Source organism: Equus asinus, chromosome 16, assembly GCF_041296235.1.
Source record: "Equus asinus isolate D_3611 breed Donkey chromosome 16, EquAss-T2T_v2, whole genome shotgun sequence".
NCBI lineage: Eukaryota > Metazoa > Chordata > Mammalia > Perissodactyla > Equidae > Equus > Equus asinus.
In genome coordinates this window covers 14688682-14713687 of record NC_091805.1, presented here as the reverse complement: position 1 = coordinate 14713687, position 25006 = coordinate 14688682, and the positions used below count along the sequence as shown (strand labels likewise).

At 36.4% G+C, this 25006-nt stretch overlaps 1 protein-coding gene across 6 annotated transcripts in view; it reads left to right on the top strand.

The window, feature by feature from the left end:
• USP33 (ubiquitin specific peptidase 33) overlaps positions 1-25006 on the top strand; it is a 53412-nt gene that overhangs the window by 21194 nt on the left and 7212 nt on the right. For 2 of the 6 annotated variants that reach the window (XM_070486637.1, XM_070486638.1), the window contains exons 6-21: positions 1233-1335; positions 1864-1933; positions 4034-4147; positions 5458-5536; positions 6734-7151; positions 9204-9344; positions 10579-10694; positions 12383-12555; positions 12681-12751; positions 13635-13668; positions 15500-15545; positions 15990-16170; positions 16858-16984; positions 17874-18043; positions 19188-19269; positions 20595-20703. In XM_070486637.1, the coding sequence (XP_070342738.1) occupies positions 1233-1335; positions 1864-1933; positions 4034-4147; positions 5458-5536; positions 6734-7151; positions 9204-9344; positions 10579-10694; positions 12383-12555; positions 12681-12751; positions 13635-13668; positions 15500-15545; positions 15990-16170; positions 16858-16984; positions 17874-18043; positions 19188-19269; positions 20595-20703 (2034 nt within the window). Of the gene's footprint in view, positions 1-1232; positions 1336-1863; positions 1934-4033; positions 4148-5457; positions 5537-6733; positions 7152-9203; positions 9345-10578; positions 10695-12382; positions 12556-12656; positions 12752-13634; positions 13669-15499; positions 15546-15989; positions 16171-16857; positions 16985-17873; positions 18044-19187; positions 19270-20594; positions 20704-25006 lie in introns of all 6 variants that reach the window. The other 4 variants (XM_044749073.2, XM_044749072.2, XM_070486640.1 and 1 more) reach the window with 3 other exon arrangements.

The window sequence follows — 25006 nt, the reverse complement described above, 5'->3', positions numbered from 1 at the left end:
AAATAAAAACACATGAGAAAATAATCATCACTGACTAAACAAAAGTAAGTTAAAACAGCTGTCTGTTGCCATATCTACCAGAGTAGATTACGATTGCAAACTTTTTATTAAAAAAAACAAGTAATCATCCAGGTTCTCAGTAACATTTTTTCTTTTTAAATATACTTTTTGGTGGGGAAGATTGGCTCTAAGCTAACATCTGTTGCCTATCTTCCTCTTTTTTTTTTCCTCCCCAAAGCCCAAGTACATAGTTGTATATCCTAGTTGTAAGTCATTGTAGTTCTTCTATGTGGGATGCCGCCACAGCATGGCTTGATGAGTGGTGTGTAGGTCCGGGCCCAGGATCTGAACTGGCAAACAACAGGCCAACCAAGTCAGTGTTTAAACTTAACCACTTGGCCATGGGTCTGGCCCCAAGATTGTAAACACTTAATGCATGTTGAATCTGGTTGAATAAATATACTGATACTTTTCTGATGGCTTGTAAATAATTCTCTGGTGAGTTATATTTATCATACATAAAAGGCTTGAATTTACTTTCATGGGACTTCTTCATGATCCTGTTGTTGAAGAAATTACTCAGAAGAAGAAAACTTATTTGTACAAATTTCTTTAGAGGTATAAAATTTATAGGCTGTTTAAACCCAGTTCATCAGAGCATTAATTATAAAATAACAATATTGGAAACTATCAAATGTCATTAATAAAATTTTTCAAATAAAAGTTTTTTCTGGGAGGTAAGATTTTGAATGATTCTCAGGAATTAATATTGGAATATTCTATTACTGTTTAAAACAAGTGAACTATTTCATATCCACAAAAGGATGCAAAATAAGTGTAGTAACAAGTGTCAGGAGGGATTGTGGAAGTCTACAGGTTAGAAAAGTCTGAAAAGGCAATGTAGGATATGTGCACTTAGGTCTTTTTAGAAGTAATGTGATCTCACTGAATTGGAGTTAATTGTGTTTAAATTCGCAAAAGTCACAGTGGCTTTGTTATTCAAGTACCTATGTTAGTAAAGGTACGGTGACATGCTATTAGCTAGTGTAGATCCTTATTACTTTCCAAATATAAATGTAAGTTTTATTCTAATTGGTAATACCATGAATTCCTACTTAGAGTTCTATTAAAATAGTATCCTAATTTTTAGAGTATAGATGTGACATGAGATAAAATTAAAAATTTCTTTTAACCTAAGGATTTGTTCAAGTCTGCTCTTTTTTGTTATCAAGGATTTTAAAATACCTAGTAACACAACATTAAAAACTCCTTTGGTTGCTGTATTTGATGATCTGGACATAGAAGTGGAAGAAGAAGATGAACTTAAGGCAAGAGGTAAGATGATTCTCTCAAGTGTAACACTTGTTTGTATGGCACTGCCCATTCTTTTAGTCTGTGTGATGTTTCACCTAGAGGTGTGAGGGACTCTACAGATGATAGTTACAAAAAAGAAAGAATTCTGAAATTTGGCCTAGTAAAATTGTATTCGCAAGAAAAGCAAACTGACAACCTCCAGTGAGGCTTGGTTTCTCTGGCATCACTTTACCAAAGCCCACAGTTCTTGGTATAAACTATCTGTGTATAGTTTAGTGCAAATTTTCTGTTTTGTAATTAATATATGGGAATTTTAATCTTTTCATGTATATTTAAATAATTTTTTAAAAATTAACACTTTTGTATAAGTCTGACCTCTCTGGGTTGTTCAGGTTGCTATTTTGTATTTCCATAATGTATTTTGTATTTCCTTAACATAGTTTGGGAACCGTAATAACTACCATACATAGTTATGTGTTCAGTAAACACGCATAAAATCGAGGTACTGCATTATGGAATGATGACATAATTTATAATTTTTCTTAATAGGTCTTACAGGTTTGAAGAATATTGGAAATACTTGTTATATGAATGCAGCTTTGCAGGCTCTTTCTAATTGGTAAGTAAAGAAATTATTTTTGTTTTGTTTTGAAATTAGTTTTGTTTGTATAGTTTTTTAAAGTCACTCTGAGCAGAAAACCATGCTGCTGTAATACACCACCGCCCCTCAGAAAAAAGGAGGAGTGAGAGGAGAAAACAGTACGCATTAGTAGTGATATGGGGGAAAGTTAACAGTTCTATTCATTTCCCTTAGCCAACAGGATGCCATGAATCCCTGGTTATATTTCTTCCCTCGTCCCCCTCAGTACATAATTTTGTCCCCCCCAACCGTGACTTTCTGAAATGGCCCCATTTAGAAAATTATGTGGATTAACTAAAACTAAATATGTCAATATTTCTGAAAAAGTTATTTCCTCTTTTTGAGTAACTCTCAAGATAGAGTAGGCAAGAAACTGGGTTTGGACACGATCCCTTATTGCCCTAATGGAATTACTCTATCCAGGCCTGTAGTTAGACTGTTGATCCTGGCTTAGACTCTAGGTAGGTCTATGGCTTTGAGCAGGTTATTTGTCTTTTCACATCTAGAAAATGAGGAGCTTAAGCTAATTAATTCCTCAAATCACTTTTAGTTCAGAGATCCTATGAAAATATTTTATATTTTTTGTAGGTGGAAAGTCTCTAATAAAGCATCCAGATTTTCTTTTTTTTAAATCATACTCCTCCAGAGTAGGTAGGGGCAGGATGGCCTGCTCTGTATGTATCTCTTAGGTTCATCTGGTCTAATGTGTAGTTTAAGTCCGATGTTTCTTCATTGATCTTCTGTCTGGATGATCTATCCATTGTTGAAAATGGGGCATTGAAGTCCCCTACTATTACTGTATTGCTGTCTATTTCTCCCTTCCAATCTGTTGATGTTTGCTTTATAAATTTAGGTGTTCCTATGTTGGGTGTGTAACTACTTACAAATGTTATCTTGAGGAATTGACCCCTGTATGAATATATAGTGACCTTCTTTATCTCTTGTTACAGCTTTTGAATTAATGTCCATTTTGTCCAATATAAGCATAGCTACCCCATACTCTCTTGTGGTTTCCACTTGTCTGGAATCCTTTTTAGGATAGCCACTTTCTTGCAGGTCAGGATTTGGTCCTTTGTTCAGTCTATTTCCAATAACTGAATAGATTCATGGAGGTTCCTTCAAGCTAATCAAGCTCATAAAAGACTACTTTGCCTTATAAATGGCTAACTTGAGCCACTGGATGGATAACAGTGCCACTTACTGGGATGTAAAAGCTTGGAGGAAGAGCAGAGTCACTTGAAAGTTGAATTTTGAGCATATTAAGTTTGAGACGCCCATGACAGCCATCAGTTTGGGCATTTGATGTAAATCTGGAGCTTAGATGAGATGGTTGACTTTTATAAGTTTGACTGTCCTTGGCATATGTGTGAAAATATAAGTTCACCCAGGGAGAAGAGTATGTAAGGAAGAGAGGAAAAGTCATAGGATTAAGTCCTGGGAACCCTGATATTTAGAAATCTGGCAAGAGCAGAAAAAACAATAAAGAGGGAAAGGAGTTGCCAGCGAGGTAAAGAACAGTAGAAAAGTGCATTACATTGGTCAAGAGAAGGGTTGCTTAAAAATGAGGGAGTGGGGCTGGCCCGGTGGCACAGCGGTTAAGTGCACACGTTTTGGTTTGACGTCCTGGGGTTCACCGGTTCGGATCCTAGGTGTGGACATGGCATCGCTTCGCAAGCCATGTTGTGGTAGGCGTCCCACATAGAAAGTAGAGGAAGATGGGCACGGATGTTAGCTCAGGGTCAGTCTTCCTCAGCAAAAAGAGGAGAATTGGCAGCAGTTAGCTCAGGGCTAATCTTCCTCAAAAAAAAAAGAAGGGAGTAAGTCACCCATGACCAGTGCTATTGAGAGGTAACTGAAAGGTGTTAACTGGATCTGGCAACACTGAGGACTCCGATATGGTGGGGTCAGATCTGATTTGAATGGGTTGAGCAAATATGAAGGAATGAATATGAAGCTGTAAAAGGGAGCAAAGAAATAATCAATACAGGGCTCTGTGTGCTGTCAGTTCATTTCAGGAGTGGAAGTCAATCAGTATTAAGCTTTGATTCCACTGTAACATTTTTTTCTTTTTAAAATTAGCCCACCTTTGACACAGTTTTTTCTGGATTGTGGAGGACTAGCTCGGACAGACAAGAAACCAGCCATTTGTAAAAGTTATCTCAAACTGATGACAGAACTGTGGCATAAAAGCAGGTATGTACTTAATATATTTGTTCTCTTTATTATATATTTAAATGGATCATAAGTATTAAAAGGATGCAGGTCCATTTATAGAGCTGAAAAACGTAGAAGTGAGACGGATTTGAGATGAGTTCGGTTTGGAGCAGCTACTTTCAAACTGAACATCCAGATGAAGTGTCAGGACTGGAGAGAGACAATGTTGAACTGCCAAAGCTGTGCTCCCTGAAACTGTTGAGATTTAATGCAGAAGTAGGCATTCTCACAATGTTAAAATCAGGCCTTTACAAATGTTCATTTTTCTGCTTAGGTTTATTTGCTCTAAAGTATAGTGTTAGAAGAATAATTGTTTGCTGAATATTTTACTAATTTTGTTTTGAAACTATTCAGAAAACTGCTTTTACCATTTGTCCTTTTTAATGGTTCCTAAGAACCACCCAGCCTTACTCCTAAGAAAACAATCACCAAAGCTGTCTTTTTTTTTTTAACCTTTTATGTAAGACTTTTGAGATCTTAATGATTTCTAATGTAAAAATTAAAGTAGTTTTTCATGTTTTAGCATTCTTATATTCTTAAGTGCCTCAGTTTTCTTTGAGATATTTGGCTCCCTACTGAGGGTATTTCTTAAGTTAAACAAAAATGTGTTACTACTGTCCTTTCACTGTGCTATGAAAAGAGGATGGTTTTAGTGAGTTCTTTGGGGACGTGAACGAAAATGTCATTCACACGTGTAACATTAAAGAGCCTGAGTTTTCCATCCTCATGTGTCCCTGTTGGGTCTTATCCAGCACTGCCACAGGCTCTGATGTTTCTAAGGTCCTTTCTGCATAGCCCTTAATTGCTATGTTTAAGCTTCTTTACCCTGAAATTGTGCTTTAAACTTAATATTCCTGGAAGTTTACCACACTTCTCAAGTGTCATAGTACAGAATTCCAAGTGGTGATGTCTCATACATTTGGTTTACTTTTCATTTTTGTTTTCATGAGTATTTGATGGCTGGTTTTAAAATTTTTATTTAGATAGTGTTCTATGTGTACTTACGTTAATTGTCCCAGAAATTTTAAGTATTTAAAGTTTTATTTTTAGTAATTAAGTAATTAGAAGTATTTTTGAAAAATTCTTTAGAGCATAATCATTTCATCAGGGAGGAAAGCAAAAAATTATAGCTTAAATACCAGTAATAAGCTGTTCTGAGGAGCCATTGAAACATAATACTGGGCAATTTTGAGTGATATTTTGAAACCGCAAATACTTTCTTGATTGCTAATTTCTAAAATAAGAACTAAAAATCACAAATTTCTCATTAAAAGTGTTTTCTTTCTCAGGCCAGGATCTGTTGTCCCTACTAATCTGTTTCAAGGAATTAAAACTGTAAATCCAACATTTCGGGGGTATTCTCAGCAGGTAAGTCTTCATTGCTTTTCATTCATAATATTAATCTAATAAATTTGCAGAATGCTATTGTGCATTGTGCTGTTATGTAGTCATTTATATTTCTTCCTTTATAAATATATTTTGTTTGTCCACTTACTTTTGGGGGTCATCACTGGTTGTGTCTTTATTTACCAAGAATGATAACCCTTTATCATATTTTTTGCTTATATTTTTTACCCTTCTCTTAATTTTGTATTTTTCTAGAAATTTTTAAATCTTAAGGTGGGTAAATATGTCAATATAGTTCTTCTAGTGCTTTTAGTTTTGGAAAGTTCCACATCCAGAGATAAATTTTCACCTATGTTTTCTATATATTATGCTTTAATTTTTAAAACATCTAATTCTTCACTGCATCTGTAATTCATTTCATATTGCACTATAATTCAAATTTCATTTTTCACAAACAAATTGTACCAAAGTACAAAGTTAAGAATTTTCTTCTCTGATTTTTAAAATTTCTCCTAATATGTTTATGATAATATATAATAGGGTCTGTTTCTGGGCTTTCTACTCTGTTTCATTGACCTGTGTTTTTTTGAATTAGTACCAATGACAGTTTCAATTATTGTAGCTTTATGTAGTGTCTTTCAATATTAATACCTGACCCTCACATATTTTTCTTTTTCAAAACAATGCCTATACCCTGTTAATTTTTCCAGTGCAAATTCCCAAATCACTGAATAATACCCAGTAGAGACTGTGGTTTTGTAGACGTGAGTTAGGGCCTACGAATTTGTATTTTCAGTAAGCATTCCAGGTTGATCAAGGGTTTTTCTTTGAGTTATAGTAGAAGATTGGATATGGCTTTGATTTTAAGCCAAACTTATAAAATATTTGCATTTAGGACATCTCTGAATACTAGTTGTCACATGAGGCAAATCCATGTTTTCTTTATGCCGTACTCCTCCAGTTTTTTAAAATAGCAGCAGTACTAAAAGCTGGCCTCCAAATATCTTCAGTTTTTTCATTACTTTTGTTGTATTTACATAGCTCTTTCGAACTTAGTGCTTCCCGTCCCTCTAAGGCTTCATGTTCTACAGTCTGTTTCCTCAGTGTAATGCTACACATTTAGAAATTAATTGGTAACTACATTTTGTATATTTTTACTTGAGTTTCTACATACACATTTTTAATGAAGTGATAATATCTATGTTGCTTATATATTAGGATGCTCAAGAATTCCTTCGCTGTTTAATGGATCTGCTTCATGAAGAATTGAAAGAACAGGTTATGGAAGTAGAGGAAGATCCTCGAACTCTAACCACTGAGGAGACCATGGAGGAGGACAAGAGCCAATCAGACGTCGATTTTCAGTCTTGTGAATCATGTAGCAGCAGTGATAAAGCAGAGAACGAAAATGGCTCTAGAGGCTTTTCTGAAGATAACAATGAAACAACAATGTTAATTCAGGATGATGAGAACAACTCAGAAATGTCAAAAGACTGGCAAAAAGAGAAGATGTGCAATAAGATGAATAAAGTAAATTCTGAAGGAGAATTAGATAAAGATAGAGACTGTGTGTCTGAAACAGTCGACTTGAACAACCAGGAAACTGTCAAAGTGCAAATACTCGGCAGAGCTTCAGGTGACAATTTAATAATTAGAAAATGATATTTTCATTTGTAGACAATGGATGCAAGGTATTATATTTGTATTTAAGATTATATTTGTAAAATTTCGCCATCTTCAGAGGAGATTAGCATGGTATGTGCGTAAAATCAGAAATTTCTAATTTACACATTAATATTTACAGTTTACATTTAACTTAATAAAGATGAAATAGAATGATTAATAGCTTTGGCTTAATATTTTGTGTGTAGTGTATGACATTATAGTTCAACCATACTATTTAAAGAAAGAGGTAATTAAATAGTTGTTACGTTGGGGCTTTATAACTAGTAGAGTTTAGCAACATTTGCATCTGACTGTTAAGTTATTGTCATTTTTAGCAGATTCTGCTGAGATCCTGGGAAAAAGCAAAATTACCCAAATTGCAATTTTGTAATCTCCAGACTATTAGATTTAGATTTCTGTCTTTGGAGTCTCATCAGCTATGAAATATTTGGTGTATGTTTTGGTGTAGGGGTTTAATTAACTATAATGAACGCTGTTATGATAGATTATTCCATAGTATTAGTCAGTCTCCCTTTGAGAAAGAGAAAGTGGCCAAATGAAAGAGAGCTGAGCTACATTGCTTTGTGTTTATTTCTTCCAGAGTTAACTTATCTTGGCTTAATGTGGGATTGGTTCTCCTAAGCACATAAAATTCAACCAGCAGAGGTTCAAATTCTCTGATCTTAAAATGGCAGACAGTAGCATTGAAAGTTTATCTTCTATAATTACCAAACAGTGAGAACTACTAAACAATTTACTTAAGTATTTGAATGAATTGAAAATTCCTTCTTGAGGAAAAGGATATTTCCTTCACCACAGGAATACTTGTGGTTCACCTGTGGACAGTGCAAAAATACCTCCCAGTCAGGAAAATGTGTTAGGCTCCTTGATTATACTGACCTTAGGGTTAGAATTTAGATATGTTTAGAAGTCGTTTGGTCAATAAATATGAAATGTCAGTATTAAAAGACTTAGCATAGACTGTTGTCCAGCCCTTCCTTGTCAAAAGTCTGATTAAGGGATATACTGGTTCTTTGTGGCTCCATAGCAGGTTTGTTCTTACACACAATAACTGATGACCTAGATCAGGGATCTGAGCTTTTATGTTTTTTGCAGACCTGATTAAAAAACATGACAAAGACCATATATGGCACATAAAACATAAAATATTTACTATCTGGTCCTTTATAGGAAGCATTTGCCCATCCCTGACCTAGATCATCCTAACTTTATTCCCTTCAGAAGGGCCTAGGGTGAGTCTCTTCCCCTCTCTCCCCACAGTATTATACAGTCTGCTTTTAGTCATGGTTGAGATAATGAGAAATGCCCATGTGAAAGTGATCAAAGCCATTTATTTTGCATTATCTGGAAAAATCCCTGAAGTCATTCTGTTTCAGGGTCTCTTATGAACAGTTCTCTTTTCTTCCCTCAAATACTTATTGAGCACAGTACCTTGCCCTGGAATACGTGTTATATACTAGGAATCCAACAGCGAACTATCAAGATAACTCTCAGGAGCTTATATTTGCTTGATTCATAGTTCAATTTCAAAAAAGTTTCTTTCCTGACAAAGGTGTTTCCTTTTGTCACAGTAAGAATAAAATAATTTATGATTATTTGATGCCTTAATTTCTTCTTAGATTTTGATTGCTATGTTAGTTTGGGAGGATAATCTCTTTTTCTTCCTCATGGTTTTAAAGCTTTTGAAAAACTGTCCTAAATATCCTTTTTTAAAAAATAGTAAATTAGGACAAATCCTCTTTGGTTTTATGTTTCCACTGCTCACTTCCTGAATTGCTGACAACAGTCATGTGTTATGAACATTAATTGAGTTCCTTGGGGGAGAATCCACTGTTATTTCACTGAGCAAGCACTTTGTCTGTTAAATATTTCACCCGACATTTATTAATGTGAATTGGTGTTCAAAATCTCAAGTGAAGAAACTTTTAAATTAATTAACATTATTTGACACGTGGAATAATTTTACTATTTAAGGTATTAATACAAATTTTAAATATTGCAGAATATATTACTGATGTCCATTTGAATGACCTGTCTACATCACAGACCCTCCCATCAAATGAAGGTGTTAATCCACGTTTATCAGCAAGCCCTCCTAAATCAGGCAATCTGTGGCCAGGATTGGCACCCACACACAAAAAAGGTAGAAGTTTCAGTTATTCAGGTTCCTTTGCTTTGATAATTTAAAGTGTTGATTATGAAATATTATTCAGTGCTTCAAAATTGACAGCATAATTTACACAAACATGATTTAAAATTTTTGTGTGTGTGGCACAAATTCGCATACAATAGAAGTCACTGTTTTGGTGTAGAGTCCTGAATTTTAACACATGCGTAGATTCTTGTTACCACCAACCCAAATAGAATATAGAACAATTTCAACACCCTGAAGAATTCCTCATACTAGGCCTTTGTGATCAGACCCTCCCCCTGCTCCTCCCTAAGCCCTGGCTCTGTTGATCTGTTCTCCATTCCTATGGTGTCACCTTTTCCAGAATGTTGTATAAAGGCAATCGTACCGTATGTAGTCTTTTGAAACAGGCTTCTTTCGCTTAGCGTAATTCTTTTGAAATAGTCATGTTGTTGCATGTCTGAATAGTTCCTTTTCATTACTAAGTAGTATTTCATTGTATGACTATACTACTGTTTATTCATTGAATTGTTCTCAGTTTTTGGCAGTTATGAATAATGCTCCTGTAAACATTTGTGTACAGGGTTTTGTATGGACATAAGTTTTCATTTGTCTAGAGTAGACACCAGAAGTGGGGTTATTGGGTTTATGTTAGTTTTATCCTTAATGTTGTATAAAATTATTTTCCACAGTGGCCATATCATTTTGCCTACCCATCAGCTATGTTTGAGAGTTCAGTATTATAAAACTCTTAGAAGAAAACATAGGAAAAAGTCTTCATAGCCTTGTGTTAGACAAAGAGTTCTTTAAAGACGTCTAAAGCATGATCCATAAAAGAGAAAAATTAAAAAGCTTTCTTGGCATAAGACACTATTAAGAGAATGAAAAGATAAGATTGGGAGAAAATATTTGTAAATCACATAGCTGACAAAGAACTTGTATCCAGAATATATAAAGAACTCTCAATACTTAATTATAGAATCCTTTCTTCCAATAAAGCCTTCCTTGGAAGCAAAAACAAACAAGTACAAGCAAACTATTCAGATTGAAGTCAAGATGGGGCAACTGAACCCCTCCTATTTCATCTTGGTTTCTCTTTCTTTTTTTTTTAAGCAATGCCCTTCAATGGTATTTTGACAAATTTCTTCAGCATAGTAAATTTTACTGTTAAGATTCCGGAGAAAAATGCCAAAGGAACTACTTTGATTTTTTTAAAAAATATTCTACACTTGTTTTTCAATCCTAGCTCAATCTGCATCATCTCCAAAGAAAAAAAAACAGCATAAGAAATACCGAAGTGTCATTTCAGACATATTTGATGGAACAATCATTAGTTCAGTGCAGTGTCTGACTTGTGATAGGGTGAGTATGAGGGAATTATAACACACAGGAAATTTCTGTCAAATGTTCTTTTTTTAAAAAAAACCTGACAAAATGGTATGAAAAGTTTAATTCCTTCTCCTTGCTACTGATGATTATACATGTATTTCTTGTGTTTACATCATTTTGAATTGATTCTAGGAGTAGAGTTTGGTTTTTGGCAGTAATAGAAACTTTTTTAAGCATGGTTCTTTGACTCATCATTGGACAGGCATGCATTAGCAGGAAGAATTAACTCAGTTCTTCATCTCTGGCCATATAGGAAGGTGATATGTTGCTCAGCAACAAGAATTGGTAGCATACATATTCTCCCAAGGCTGATGAAATTAGTAAGCTGGGGAATTGCTGCTATTCAGAGGCACAGGGCTGTGAAAGTCTCATCTACGTTTGGTTTATGGCTTGTAAATATTTTCCCATGTTAAGATTGGGGCTCAGATAATAAAGATAGTGTCAGATTTGTACACAAGAGGATAAATTAAAATCATCATGAGTTCTTTACAGAAAGAAAAAAACCCTGTAAATCCCTGAATTTCGTTGAGCTTTCCTTAAGAAGTTTTACTTCAGTGGAGTAATGAATGTAATTAATGAATATAAGATCACATCTCTCAAATAAACTCCCACAAAGTAAGTTTTCGATTACTATAGATTATAATAATTCAATCTATAAAGATGATACAGTCTTAAGTCAAATCCAGTGGGTTTCAATAGAGTCATTTTAATGTAGGTTATTTTGGTACCAAATATTTATTTGTTTGTTTATTTTTTAAGATTGGTGCCTGAGCTAGCATCTGTTGCCAATCTTCTTTCCTTTTTTCTTCTTCTCCCTGAAGCCCCCCAGTACACGTTTATGTTCTAGTTGTAAGTCCTTCCTGTTTGTGCTATGTGGGACGCCACTTCAGCATGGCCTGATGAGCAGTACTAGGTCCTCACTCAGGGTCTGAACTGGTGAAACCCCAGGCCACCGAAGCAGAGCACGGGAACCCAATCATTTGGCCACAGGGCCGGCCCCTCCGAATATTTTAATGGAATTATCCTGAAATGTTTTCAGCTATTTAAAAATTACATGCTAGGGGGCCAGCCGCATGGTGTTGTGGTTAAGTTGGCGTGCTCCACTTCGGTGGCCTGTGGTTCACCAGTTTGGATCCTGGTTGTGGACCTAGACACCACTCATCAAGCCATGCTGAGGCAGCATCCCACATACAAAATAGAGGAAGGTTAGCACAGATATTAGCTCAGGGCCAATCTTCCTCAAGCAAAAAGAGGATGATTACCAACAGGCTCAGGGCCAGTCTCCCCCCACCCCCCAAATTGCATTCTAGGTTTTACGTCTTTATTTAAAAACTATCGTGAGAGGTCATTTCCAAAAATAAATGCATTTGTGCTTAAGAGTTTGGGTCTAAAGCTACAGTGGCTGGATGCGAGGTACTTCTCTATGCCACTGGCTCTTCAACTAACGTTAGTAGTTACCTCGTAAGGTTTATGTGAAGATTCAATTGAGAACAGCACCTGGTACAGATCAAGTGTTTTTGCTATTGTTATTTGTATAGATGCAGTTTTTTTGTTTTTTGCTTATTATAACTTGCTTTGGTCTTTGCAGTCTAAAATCTGTCCTCATAAATGTTTGTGTTGGATTATTTTCATCTCATTCTTAAAACACTAAACAATTTTAGGTGTCCGTAACCCTTGAGACCTTTCAAGATCTGTCCTTGCCAATTCCTGGCAAGGAAGACCTTGCTAAGCTGCACTCATCGAGTCATCCCACTTCTATAGTCAAAGCAGGATCGTGTGGCGAAGCGTATGCTCCACAAGGGTGGATCGCTTTTTTCATGGAATATGTGAAGAGGTATGTGTGTATTTTCTTTGTATTAATTGGTTGTTAAAAACTGCTGTTTCTGCTATACTGGCAGAACACTTCCGTTTCTTTTTCTATCAATAATGTTTCAGGTTTGTTGTCTCATGTGTCCCTAGCTGGTTTTGGGGTCCAATAGTAACCTTGCAAGATTGTCTTGCTGCCTTCTTCGCCAGAGATGAACTAAAAGGTAAGAAATATGACACAGTTTTCATTTTATGGCTAAATTGTTGTGAATGATCTTAGAATACTTGTGGGACTAAATATAAAATGTATTCATAACAGCTAAGTTTTAAGACAGCTTAAATAGTACTTGCCCATATTGCCACAGTGCCAGTATCTACCATGGCAATATAAATATAAATACCACAAATCATAGCTTGAAACAATTTATACAAATTCCTACAGTACAAGACAATATGATATATGAAGAGTCTTAAAACTGCTCTGGATTGGGGCTGACTTGGTGACATAGTGGTTAAGTTGGTGTGCTCTGCCTTGGTGGCCCGGGGTTCACAGGTTTAGATCCCGGGCATGGACCTACACTGCTCATCAAGCCATGCTGTGGTGGCATCCCACATACAAAGTAGAGGAAGATTGGCATGGATGTTAGCTCAGGGACCATCGTCCTTGAAAAAAAAAAAAAAAAAAAAAAACTGCTCTGGATTCAAAGAAGGGAAAATTCAAGCAATATGAGATCAAGCAATATGAGAGACTTATTTCTGTATCTGGACTACTCTGTGAGTTCCTCTATAATATTTAAGATCCTTCACTGTTTTCGTGTGTACAGCACTTTGCTTGGATGTATAATTAGCTGTCAGTAAATTTTGTTGAGTTAGTCGATGGAAAGGATGTTATTTGAAATAGACCTTCAAGGTTGAAAAGAGAGAGGTGAAGGTTGTTTTAGGCAAAATAAACATCATGAGCTGACTGTTGAGCAGAGACTGAAAAATGTGAGCCTTGTGTTACTGTGCTGCAGGGTCAGCATGTGGCAAACTCAAAGAATTGCAGAGCCAAGAGAAAATAACTTGTTTTTAATTTGAGAGGAATGACCAGATCTGTTCTATTTTCAGGTGACAATATGTACAGTTGTGAAAAATGCAAAAAGTAAGTTATTGATGATACTTTTAATTGCGTGTTTTGTGTTTTAATGATATTTTTCTTGGTTACCTGAATTGGGCATTTGGAGTTAATTTTCCACTTTATTTAGAAAAATAAAAACCAGTAAGATTTGTCCTAATAAAAATAAAGACACTGATGAGGCTGGCCTGGTGGTGTTGTGGTTGAGTTCATGCAGTCCGCTTCAGCAGCCTGGGGTTCGCAGGTTTGGATCCCAGGCGCGGACCTACCATGGCTCATCAAACCGTGCTGTGGTGTCATCCCACATAAAATAGAGGACGATTGGCACGGATGTTGGCTCAGTGACAGTCTTCCTCAAGCAAAAAGAGGAAGACCTGCAACAGATGTTAGCTCAGGGCCAATCGTCCTCACAAAAAAGAAAAAGAGACTGGTTGTTCTGTAAAACAAATTTGAAGTAAAAATTTAACATATTTAATAGGCTTATCTAAGATATGAAAGTGTGTTTTGAGATATATAATAAGTATATAAGTTTTGGTAAGCAACTTCTAGCAAATAAAACTTTTTATGTAAAAAGTATGTAATTTTGCATAAATCATTTTCCAAATATGTTATAAAAAATACACTAGGATATATATAACATACATTTTCATTACATGGGTTAAGTTTTGTCATCATAAATGAGGCAATGTTCTCTTCTGGATTACCATGTTAATAGGCTAGACTCAGGAAGTGAAAGTGACTGTAAAGGTACATAGTTTCAAAAATGGGTAAAATTCAGAAATGTTATATCAACTTTGATGTTACCTACTGTATGGTGGCAGAATAGAAAGATAGTTAAGAAAAGTCTGATTTTGTTTCCTGATATCTACTACTAGCTGCCTTTTTCTATTTTGTAATAAATTCAGGCTTTAAAAGCCTTAAAGGCTTCTTGGTGGTAAGTTAGAAAAGAAAAGTAATTGGAGAATTGAAGGCAAATATGTTTGAAATAGAGTAAACTGGAAAATTTTTCTGAATCTCTGAAATAAAAAAAATAATAGCTTCCTAGTAAGATCTAGAGTCTTCATAATACAAACTTCTGGCTGTTGGCAGTAACCCTAAGGAACTGTTGACCTGCAGCTGTTAGTCGTCTTCATGGCCAAAAGGAATGGTATATTGTAAGGATGAAAAACTGCCTTGTACTTTGTAGAAGGAAATACACCTCTAGTGAATTGAAAAGTATTTATCATCAGTTTGTCCTTGAAGCCTGTAGCTGCTGGCTGAAGAGGGAGTTGGCCTGGAGGTGGACCCTTCCTCGAAAAGCAACGCTGGCAAGGAAAAAGATAGTAGTGAAGATGGAAGAGAACCTTGCATGTGACCCGAAATCCAGTAGAAATCTGTCGTTTATATTAATATTGATTATTAATTGTTAACCATCCTTTATTTATCTCAAGTTATTTGTTTCTACATTTAAGAGTAAAGGTGATAATATATTGACCTGACCAACCAATTCTGTAAAATGGGGATTTTATTTTACCCAGTTTTACTTGATATTTGGATATTATAAAGGCATGGCTAGGCCATGGATGGTAGCACATTTGTTTAAAAAAATTAGCTTTCATCAAAGAATTACACAACTCCCTAAGTGTTTATGACTGCTATCTTAGTTGAAATAATGTTTTTACAAGGGACTGCAATGTTTTATTCATATATACTTTTAAATGGGTAGCATATAATTCAGTAGTGAGCATTTTTTTTGTCTGATACCTTTTGTCTCTGCATTTTCTAAAAGATTTTGCTGTATATTTGAAAATACTAAAGTTTTTGTAGACTCATATGGGAAGTGGGTTTATTTAAGTTGTTTTCTCTTGTTCCCCCTTAGGTTGAGGAATGGAGTAAAGTTTTGTAAAGTACAAAAGTTTCCTGAGGTATGAGCTTTATTATAATTCAGTTTATTTTATGTGGTAGGAATGTAAACCATTAACGTAACACAGTGTGGTAAATTCTTCAGCATGGTTGAAGAATGGAGTGGTTCTCTTGACTAGTTGCTATGTATACTCTATCAGGATTATCCATTTTTAAAATACTGAGTTACGTACCAAGTAAGTGCACTTACAGTAAAACTGTTGAACACAGTTTAATCAGACATTGTAGGATCTTGCAGGTGACAGATAAAATTAGAGAAGCCAGTAGTTGTGAACTTAGGAAGTAGCATGTTTCACCATTTCCACATTTTAATATCTGGAATCAGGTTATCATAATTGCAGGACAGTGTTTAAAGCTTGACGCTTTAGAGTCTGTTAAATATATACATTGAATCATCTAAGATATCAAACAATAGAATTTTAAGTAATCTTACCTTTCTCTCTCAGATTTTATGCATTCATCTTAAAAGATTCAGACATGAACTGATGTTTTCCACCAAAATCAATACCCATGTTTCATTTCCACTGGAAGGTCTGGATCTTCAGCCATTTCTTGCTAAAGATAGTCCAGCTCAAATTGTTACCTATGATCTTCTGTCAGTCATTTGTCATCATGGAACTGCAAGTAGTACGTATACAGTTTGACGTATGTTCTTAGATTAAAAAAAAGTAAACATCTGAATTGATCTCTTAAATAAGACCTGACCAACAAAAGAAAAAAATGTAAAGATGGATTTTTATTATTAAAAACATGTTAGTAAATTGAATAAGTTTACTCTTAACTTTGAAATACTGGAAATTATATTTTGTATAAAGTTAAATAATAAGGACTTTAACATGACCATTTTTATCCTGGGTTTTTTAAGATTACATTTTATGTCCTTATTTTCATTTCCTCAAGTGGTGGTGGTAAGACTACATACTGGGAAAAAAATAGAAGCATAGTTCTTGCTATATCTCAGTTTCCCTAGGAACTGGGGATACAAAAAGTACTTTATCAGGGCCGGCCTGGTGGCATAGTGGTTAAGTTCGTGTTCTCTGCTTCAGTGACGCGGGGTTCACAGGTTCGGCTCCTGGGTGAGGACCTAGCAGTGCTTGTCAAGCCACACTGTGGTGGCATCCCACATAAAATGGAAGATTGGCACAGATGTTAGCTCAGCGACAGTCTTCATCAAGTAAAAAGAGGAAGATTGGCAACAGAAGTTAGCTCAGGGCCAATCTTCCTCACACACACATGGAAAAAGTACTTTGTTTTCCATTCTTGTGTTACTGTTGTATTACAGAAATGATTTAAATTTTTTCCACTGAAATTCAGGTGGACACTATATTGCCTACTGCCGAAACAATTTAAATAACCTCTGGTATGAATTTGATGATCAAAGTGTCACTGAAGTTTCTGAATCTACTGTACAAAATGCTGAAGCTTATGTTCTTTTCTACAGGTAAGGAAGTAACTCACAGATAGGCTATTTTGACAAATATGAGAGAACATCTCACTTTGGGGTTATTATTGACTTCGAAGACTTTCAAAATTGATTGCTGAGTAAAGATTAGAAATTATTTTGCTCTCATTTCATTATGCGAGTAAAATAAAGTGAAAGGTTACGTGCAGAGTGATCCTTTGTTAAGAAAATGTTAATTCTTTTAGTTGAAGGGCAAAGGAATATATTTGGTTTCAGAAAGATTGGTTTTAATAAAAAAACAGGCACTGACAGTAGAAATTAAGTACCAAATTTTCTCCTAAAATAGCTAATAAAGTATTACTATAAAAATAAATCTTCAGTATTTTTCAGTATCTTTTAAAAGATCAAGTGCTAGCTACTGAAAGAGGAAAACAGATTAGCTATTTAGATTGATCTTATTAACAAATATTTGAATGCCTACTGTGTACTAGTGGTTATGTGGATACCAGTAGTTAAGATACAGTAATGTGGGCCAGCCCCGGTGGCCTAGTGGTTAAGTTTGGTGCGCTGTGGTTCAACGGTCCGGGTTTGGTCCCTGAGCATGGACCTACACCAGTTGTCTGTCAGTGGCCATGCTATGGTGGTGGCCCACATACAAAATAGAGAAAGATTTGCAACAGATGGTAACTCAGAGTGAATCTTCCACAGCAAAAAAAAAAAAAAAAAAAAGGTACAGTATTGCCTCTAGGGATGTGTAATGTTGTTGGGGGTGATACAAAGCATATTTCTCTTGAATAATTCCCAAGACCTAATAAGATTCACAGTATTAATGTGTATGCTAAGTCTAATAAGGAATAGGAAAAATGCACTTTACTGGTCTAATGGAGTAAAATGCATATTGAATTTAATGAATTATTGTCCCTAATAGGAAGAGCAGTGAAGAGGCACAAAAAGAGAGGCGAAGGATATCGAATTTGTTGAACATAATGGAACCAAGTCTCCTTCAGTTTTATATTTCTCGACAGTGGCTAAATAAATTTAAGACCTTTGCTGAACCTGGACCTATTTCAAATAATGATTTTCTGTGTATTCATGGAGGTAAGAAATTCTTTAATGGGAAATAATGGTAGGACTTGGCTATTAAATAACTTACAAATTAGGAAAGAGCCAAGAATTTTCCTCTTCCACTTATTTTTCATTTCCCCGTCTTCAGTCCAGCTTAAATGTGTTTAATTTGCTTTGGTTTCAGAAATTGGCTTTTTCTTCGAATTATAGGCAGTTTATAGCTTCTTCGTAGAGCAGAGATTTGAGTCCCTGTGCTAGAGCCAGAGAATACCAAAGACACTATTTCTGTTCTCAGAGCTCTGATTTGGTAGTAGAGACAGGTAGATAAACAGCCAATTACAATGTGGTGAGCACTTCTGTTACACTCATTTTTCTCAGCCAAGAGGCGTTCAGCTACCAACTGTATTCATGGCTCTTATCCCTTTTGTCTACGTGAATAACTGGCCCTTTTTCTAAGTATGAAAATGTACTTGGAATTTAACAAAAAACCTCATATGGTTATTTGCTAAGTATAGTTTAATACCTTGTGATTGGCTATGTTAGCCTTTGTTCCCATGATAATAACACCTTAGTGTGACACCTTGATTAAATTTCATGGTTGAAGACTCGATATTCTCGTTAATTAATTATTTTTGCAGTGAAACCACAAGAGATAGTAGGAATATCCTGTATTGGATTTAGAAACCTCAACCTTGAAATATTTCTCTAGGTGAATTTTTCTGTCATTATTTCCCTACTTGAACTACTAACATAAGGCTCTTTCTGTTCTGAGTCTCCCCATAAATCTTTTATGGCGTTTATCTGTGCCTGCCCTTTATTGCAGTTACTTATGTAAGTGCTTCATTTCTTCTCCAGCTCATAAGCTCCATGAAGGAAAGATTGTCTCTTACTTAGCTCTGATTTCCCCCAATACACACTCAAGGCTTGGTAAAGATTTACATGAGTTAAATACTTGAAGATCTTGGTTAACTGATTTTTCTCTATTTCAAGAAATATGTTCATCTTTAGGAACATAATCTCCAAAAACTGCTTATACTTACTTAATTTTTAATCTTTTTGGGAGGGGGCTTTAAGAATAATGATTGAAAAATGATTAATTAGTTAAAAAATGAGTTTAACCTTTAAAAGTAATATAAAGGAATTTAAGAATGAGACAGACCCATCTAAACTTTTTTAGGTGTTCCTCCACGAAAAGCTAGTTATATTGAAGACCTGGTTTTGATGCTGCCTCAGAACATTTGGGATAACCTATATAGCAGGTTTGTTCTTTAAATCAGACAATATGATATTGTGAAAATCAGTTTGTCAGACTCATTAAAAGGGGATTGCATTATTGCCTATGTGCTCCTTGTGCTGTATGTTGCTCCATAAGCATGGAGAATATCTCCTTGTTCTGTCATGTGTTCTCCCTGAAGTGTGAGTAGGAAGACTTTGTAGCTAGTGTGGTCCTAGTCTAGATAATTAATTCTAATTTTTATGTTCTGATTACCTGTATTTGTAAAAGTGTGTGTGATGTTTAACTCTTAAACTTTAGTGTTTAAAATTTTATTTTGTAACATTTCACACGTAATTTCCTTATTATGTTTTCCTTAGGTAAATATTGTAGATAATTCATTCTGTGAATTCTTGAGTGACCAGGGGAAGCCTCACCATTAAAACTTAAGACTTTGGCTGTGTGTAACTAAGATTTATATGTTATATGCTAATTTTCGTGTGTGTGTGTGTGTGTGAGGATGATTGACCCTGAGCTAACATCTGTTGCCAGTCATCCTCTTTTTGCTTGAGGAAGATTCGCCCTGAGCTAACATCTGTTGCCAGTCATCCTCTTTTTGCTTGAGGAAGATTCGCCCTGAGCTAACACTTGTGCCAATCCTCTTCTGTTATGTGTGTGGGTCGCCACCACAGCATGGCTTGATGAGCAATGTGTAGGTCTGCACCCAGGATCCGAAGCTGTGAACCCCAGGCTGCTGAAGTGGAGTGCGCAAACTTAACCACTATGCCACAGGGCCAGCCCCTGTCATATGCTAATTTTTAAAAGCCATTTCTTTTACTTTGTTGTTGTTGCTTTGAACATACTATATAGCAGAAGTAGCTATAAGGTAAAGATGAAATATAGGTAAAACAGGTTCATCAATAAACTCATCAAGTCATTGACCTTGATAACCATGAAATCAAGTGCTTTGATTGATTTTTTTTTTTTTTGGTGAGGAAGATTCACCCTGAGGTAACATCTGTTGCCAGTCTTCCTCTTTTTGCTTGAGGAAGATTAGCCCTGAGCTAACATCTGTTCCAGTCTTCCTCTATTTTGTATGTGGGACTCCGCCACATCATGGCTGATGAGTGGAGTAGGTCTGTGCTCAGGATCCAAACCTGTGAACCCAGGCCACCGAGGCAGAGCATGCAGAACTTTAACCACTTGGCCACAGGGCTGGCCCCAATTATTTGATTTTTATATTAGTTTAAATATGACTGAGAATTTTCCTGGGAGGATTTATTCTCTACTAGGGATGTAGCCGTTGACCAAAAGTTGGAGACATCAGCCCTCTTCAGGATTGTCCTAATTATTAAATTCTTCATGCTTTAGGTATGGAGGAGGACCAGCTGTCAACCATTTGTACATTTGTCACACTTGCCAAATTGAGGCGGAGAAAATTGAAAAAAGAAGAAAAACTGAATTGGAAATTTTTATTCGGGTAAAAAAAGTGATGTTTTTCAGATTGTAAATGTGATCTAGGATAAAGATAAAGAACTAACAATTAGCAGAACTATGTTATGTTAATGAAATGAATGTGTGAAAGAGATGTAATAGATTTTATGTGTTCTGGGTACATAACAGAGTCCCCAGGCAGGTCACTACGATTCTAGTGAGTTAAGTTCTCCTCTTGTGGGCCTTTGTTTTCGTGGATTCGTAATAAATTTTGTTTTATGGATTGGCACTGGCAAGAAATCTCCTTATTGAAATGGTGAATTATAAGTTTCCTTAAGTTAGTGTCTTTCTTTTGAAGATTTTATTTTTCCTTTTTCTCCCAAAGCCCCCCAGTACATAGTTGTGTAGTTTTAGTTGTGGGTCCTTCTAGTTGTGGCATGTGGGACGCCGCCTCAGCATGGCTTGATGAGCGGTGCCATGTCCACGCCCAGGATTCAAACCAGCGAAACCCTGGGCCACCGAAGCAGAGCACGCAAACTTAACCACTCGGCCACGGGGCCGGCCCCAAGTTAGTGTTTTTCTGAAAGCATCTACTCAGACTGCCTTCTCTACTTCCACTTCCATCTCTTTGTCAAATATAATACTATTTTGGGGACCTCTGTACTTATAAATATACCCAGTTTCCACAGAGTGAGTATATTATAAAGCATTCCATGATTGCAAGCAACAAGAAGTCTGGTCACAGAATCAATAAGAAGAACTGAACAACCAGGTTTTATGGACAAGGACTAGTACAGTTCCGTTTATCTGGGTACTAAGAAGTAAGTCTCTTAAAGTGCTGCTGTCAGTAACACAGCTCACCTATTCATTTATGATCCGAGTTACCAGTAGAGAATCCTAGTAGAGTCTGGTACCTAAGAGGCATGTTCATTTATAATCCTGCTGAGACTGGATTGGTGGAGGGATAATTCTGTAAGAGAAAACTGAGATTCTTTCAGTAAAAGGGGGAGAAGTTATCGAGCAGACAGAATAGATGAACAGTACTTTCTTTCCATGTTGTGACTGCCCACCGCACCCACACATCTGTGTAGATTTAGGGTTTTTTTTTGTGCCCGTGCCTAAAGTAAAGAAATTTTCACGTCCACAGGAAGATATAACAGGTAGGAATTTATTTATTGTGCTTGGGCCTCATTTGTTTCCTAAATCTAAGGAGGCAGATTTTAGTTGAATATAAAAAATAGTTCATTCCATGAAAGCTTAAGTAAATGGCTAATGACTGTATCCATTAGGGTTTTATCAACAGAAGCCATTCTAAGTATTTTCAGTAGAATATGAGTACAGGCAGTGAAAGACTTAAACAGTTACTTAAAAGACTGGGCAGAGAAGGAACTGCTGACTTTCAGGAGATGAAGTTGGGTGGGCTGGCATGCTAAAGGTAGGAATGGGGGCAGTGGCCCAGAGCAGGGTTTCAGAGCTCAGGCAGGGTAAAGAGAGCCTCTGTGTAGTGGTGTGGGTTCAGTCAAGGGTGTTGGAGCCCAGGCAAGATGAGAATGGATGCCCGTGTTGACTGGGGATTGGTGGGTGAGGGGGCGCAGCATAGTGGCAGTGATAGAATTGAGGGATTGGTTCCATATGTAGAACTGATCGAATAATAAGTATAGTGAGAGCCAGGTGTCTCACTGGCAGATACGGAGTTACAGATATGGGAAAGCATAAGACTAAAATGGACTCTGTGTTATTAGATTGAAGTTGTAGGTATCTTTGTGAACTCATGGTGATAGATACATACATACATAGATATAGAGGTATAAATGTGTGCATGTGTGTGTACACATATATAGAAACAAACGATGTACATATATTAATTCCCTAACTCTGTCACTAAAACGGGCCTGAGAGTAATGATAACTCCAGTAGGATTGAGCATACCTGGCTCTCATCAGATTTTGGTTTCTAAACATCTTTCTCCACTAAAAGGAACCAGCCCTTCTTGGAGAAATGGCTGCTTCCAGGGCCAGGGCAGGGGAATTACAAGATGAGCCTGGAACTTCTTACTGTGCCAGATATTAAAGTTCTTGAAGAATGATGGTAACATGTCAAAAGTACACAGAAGCCAGCTTGAAGGGACTCCTACTTGCTAAATTTGGGACAATTTGAGCTTCAAAATAAATTATAGTAACATTATAACCCATTAAATAAAATAGAAGATGTTGCGTCCGTACTGATATAAATAAATAAGGGAATAAATTGAAAGGTTGATGAGGAATGGAATATTAACATAGTTTCAACTTATTCCCGACAAAATACTTATTAATTACAAAGAGGAAGGACTAAGCAGAGAAGCCTGGCACCACCTTAATGAACTTATTAAGTGAACATCAGTAGAAATGGAGTAAATCAAAACCACATGCCAAGATGGGATACAGTGAGAAGAATACAGCATCACTTGCTCGGTACACAGAATTTCAAATGAGGAAAGTCAGACAAACCAGAATTGGGGGACATTTTATAAAACAACTGATCTGTAGTCTTCAAAATTGTCGGGGTCATGAAAGAAGGAAAGACTGAGGAGACTTCTAAATTAAAGGAAATATGAAGTTATATGCAACAACGGATTTTTAAGTGGATCCTTTGGCTATAAATAGCATTATTGTATCGATTAGAAAAACTTGGTGGAATCTGAGGGTTGGATGCTAGTATTATATTAATGTTAATTTCCAGATATTTATAATTTGTGTTAATTGTGTAGGAGGAAGTCCTTATATGTATGAAATATACACCAAGAGGTTTGGAGGAAAAGAACATCTATTTAGCAACTTAACTCTGAAATGGTCTAGGAAGAGAAAATTTCCTTGTACTATACTGTAGTTTTCTTGTAAGTTTGAGATCGTTTTAAAGTTAAAAAATTGAAAATTGCAGAAAGCCTCTGGAAATTATCTATGCTGTTTGCCACTGGTGATTCTCAAGAGAATGCTCAGAAACCTGATAGACCTCTAATCTCAAGACCCTGGTGGGTTATTCTGAGGATGGTCAGAAGACACAAGGTGCTGTTGTTAAAGCTGTTAGCTGCCTGTGAAACCAAGTGAGGGATTCTTGGGAAGATGCTTGGAAGTGGTGGCAAAACCTATTTGCACCATCTATAGATCCCTCCGGCCTGCCCACAGCTGCCACCAGAGGGAGGAAAATGTTTCTCTTTGTCTTGTTCCTTCCATAAATTGCATATCTCATTGGTAGTGCCTTATCTGGAGCACTACTGGCAAGGGATCGTGGAAAAGGTAGTCTTGTCTTCGTAGAAGAAGGTGTAAGAATGAATGGAAATGATGCATGAACAGATAATACAGTTCAGCCTGCCCTCTTGTCATCTCAGCATCCATATGCATTCCTGCATCTAAGCAACAACAGTAGCAACATTTCTGCCTAAAATGGTGCAACTGCCTCACGTGCTCATACATGCAGCATATACCTTTTTCCTAAACTTGGGAGACCAAAGTCCCATTAGTCATTATATCCATTTCTGGGTGATGGTCATTCACCTTTAGTTTAGCCAGTTCAGTCACAATCTCCCTTTTATATTCTGTAATATAAAGAATAAACTATAAGATTAACCACCAACAACATACCTTACGTGAAATAGTAGAGGAATGAAAGGAAAAATAAATTGGTAATTTTTTACAAATTTGGTAAATATTTACAAATATGTACATGGGACAGAGAAGAAATATGTGTCTACAGCTGGTGACTACCCGTTCCATATTCCTTGTTTTCTCAGTCAGCACTTCAGCTGGTTATATTTGTGTTTACCTGGTAAACTAACCCAGAGCTTCATTCCTAAGAGTCAGCTCTTTGTAGTCTTGCCTGTGTTAGATTTCTCTCGCTATTAGCTTTTTTTCTTTGAGGAAGATTAGCCCTGAGCTAACATCTGCTGCCAATCCTCCTCTTTTTGCTGAGGAAGACTGGCCCTGAGCTAACATCCGTGCCCATCTTCCTCTACTTTATATGTGGGATGCCTACCACAGCATGGCGTGCCAAACGGTGCCACGTCTGCACCCGGGATCCAAACCAGCGAACCCTGGGCCACCGAAGTGGAACGTGGGAACTTAACTGTTGTGCCACTGGGCTGGCCCTAGTATTTCCATGTTTTAATCCTTGTGAATTGATCTTATTTGTGAATTTGACTTTGACAAAAGGGTCTTTGGGTATGTAGTTAAGTTAAGGATCTTGAGATCATCCTGGATTATCTGCATGGACCCTAAATCCACTGATAAGTGTTCTTATAAAGAGATGCACAGAAGAGAGATACGTAGAGAGAAGAGGTGAAAGCCCTGTGAAGCTAGGAGGCAGAGGTTGGA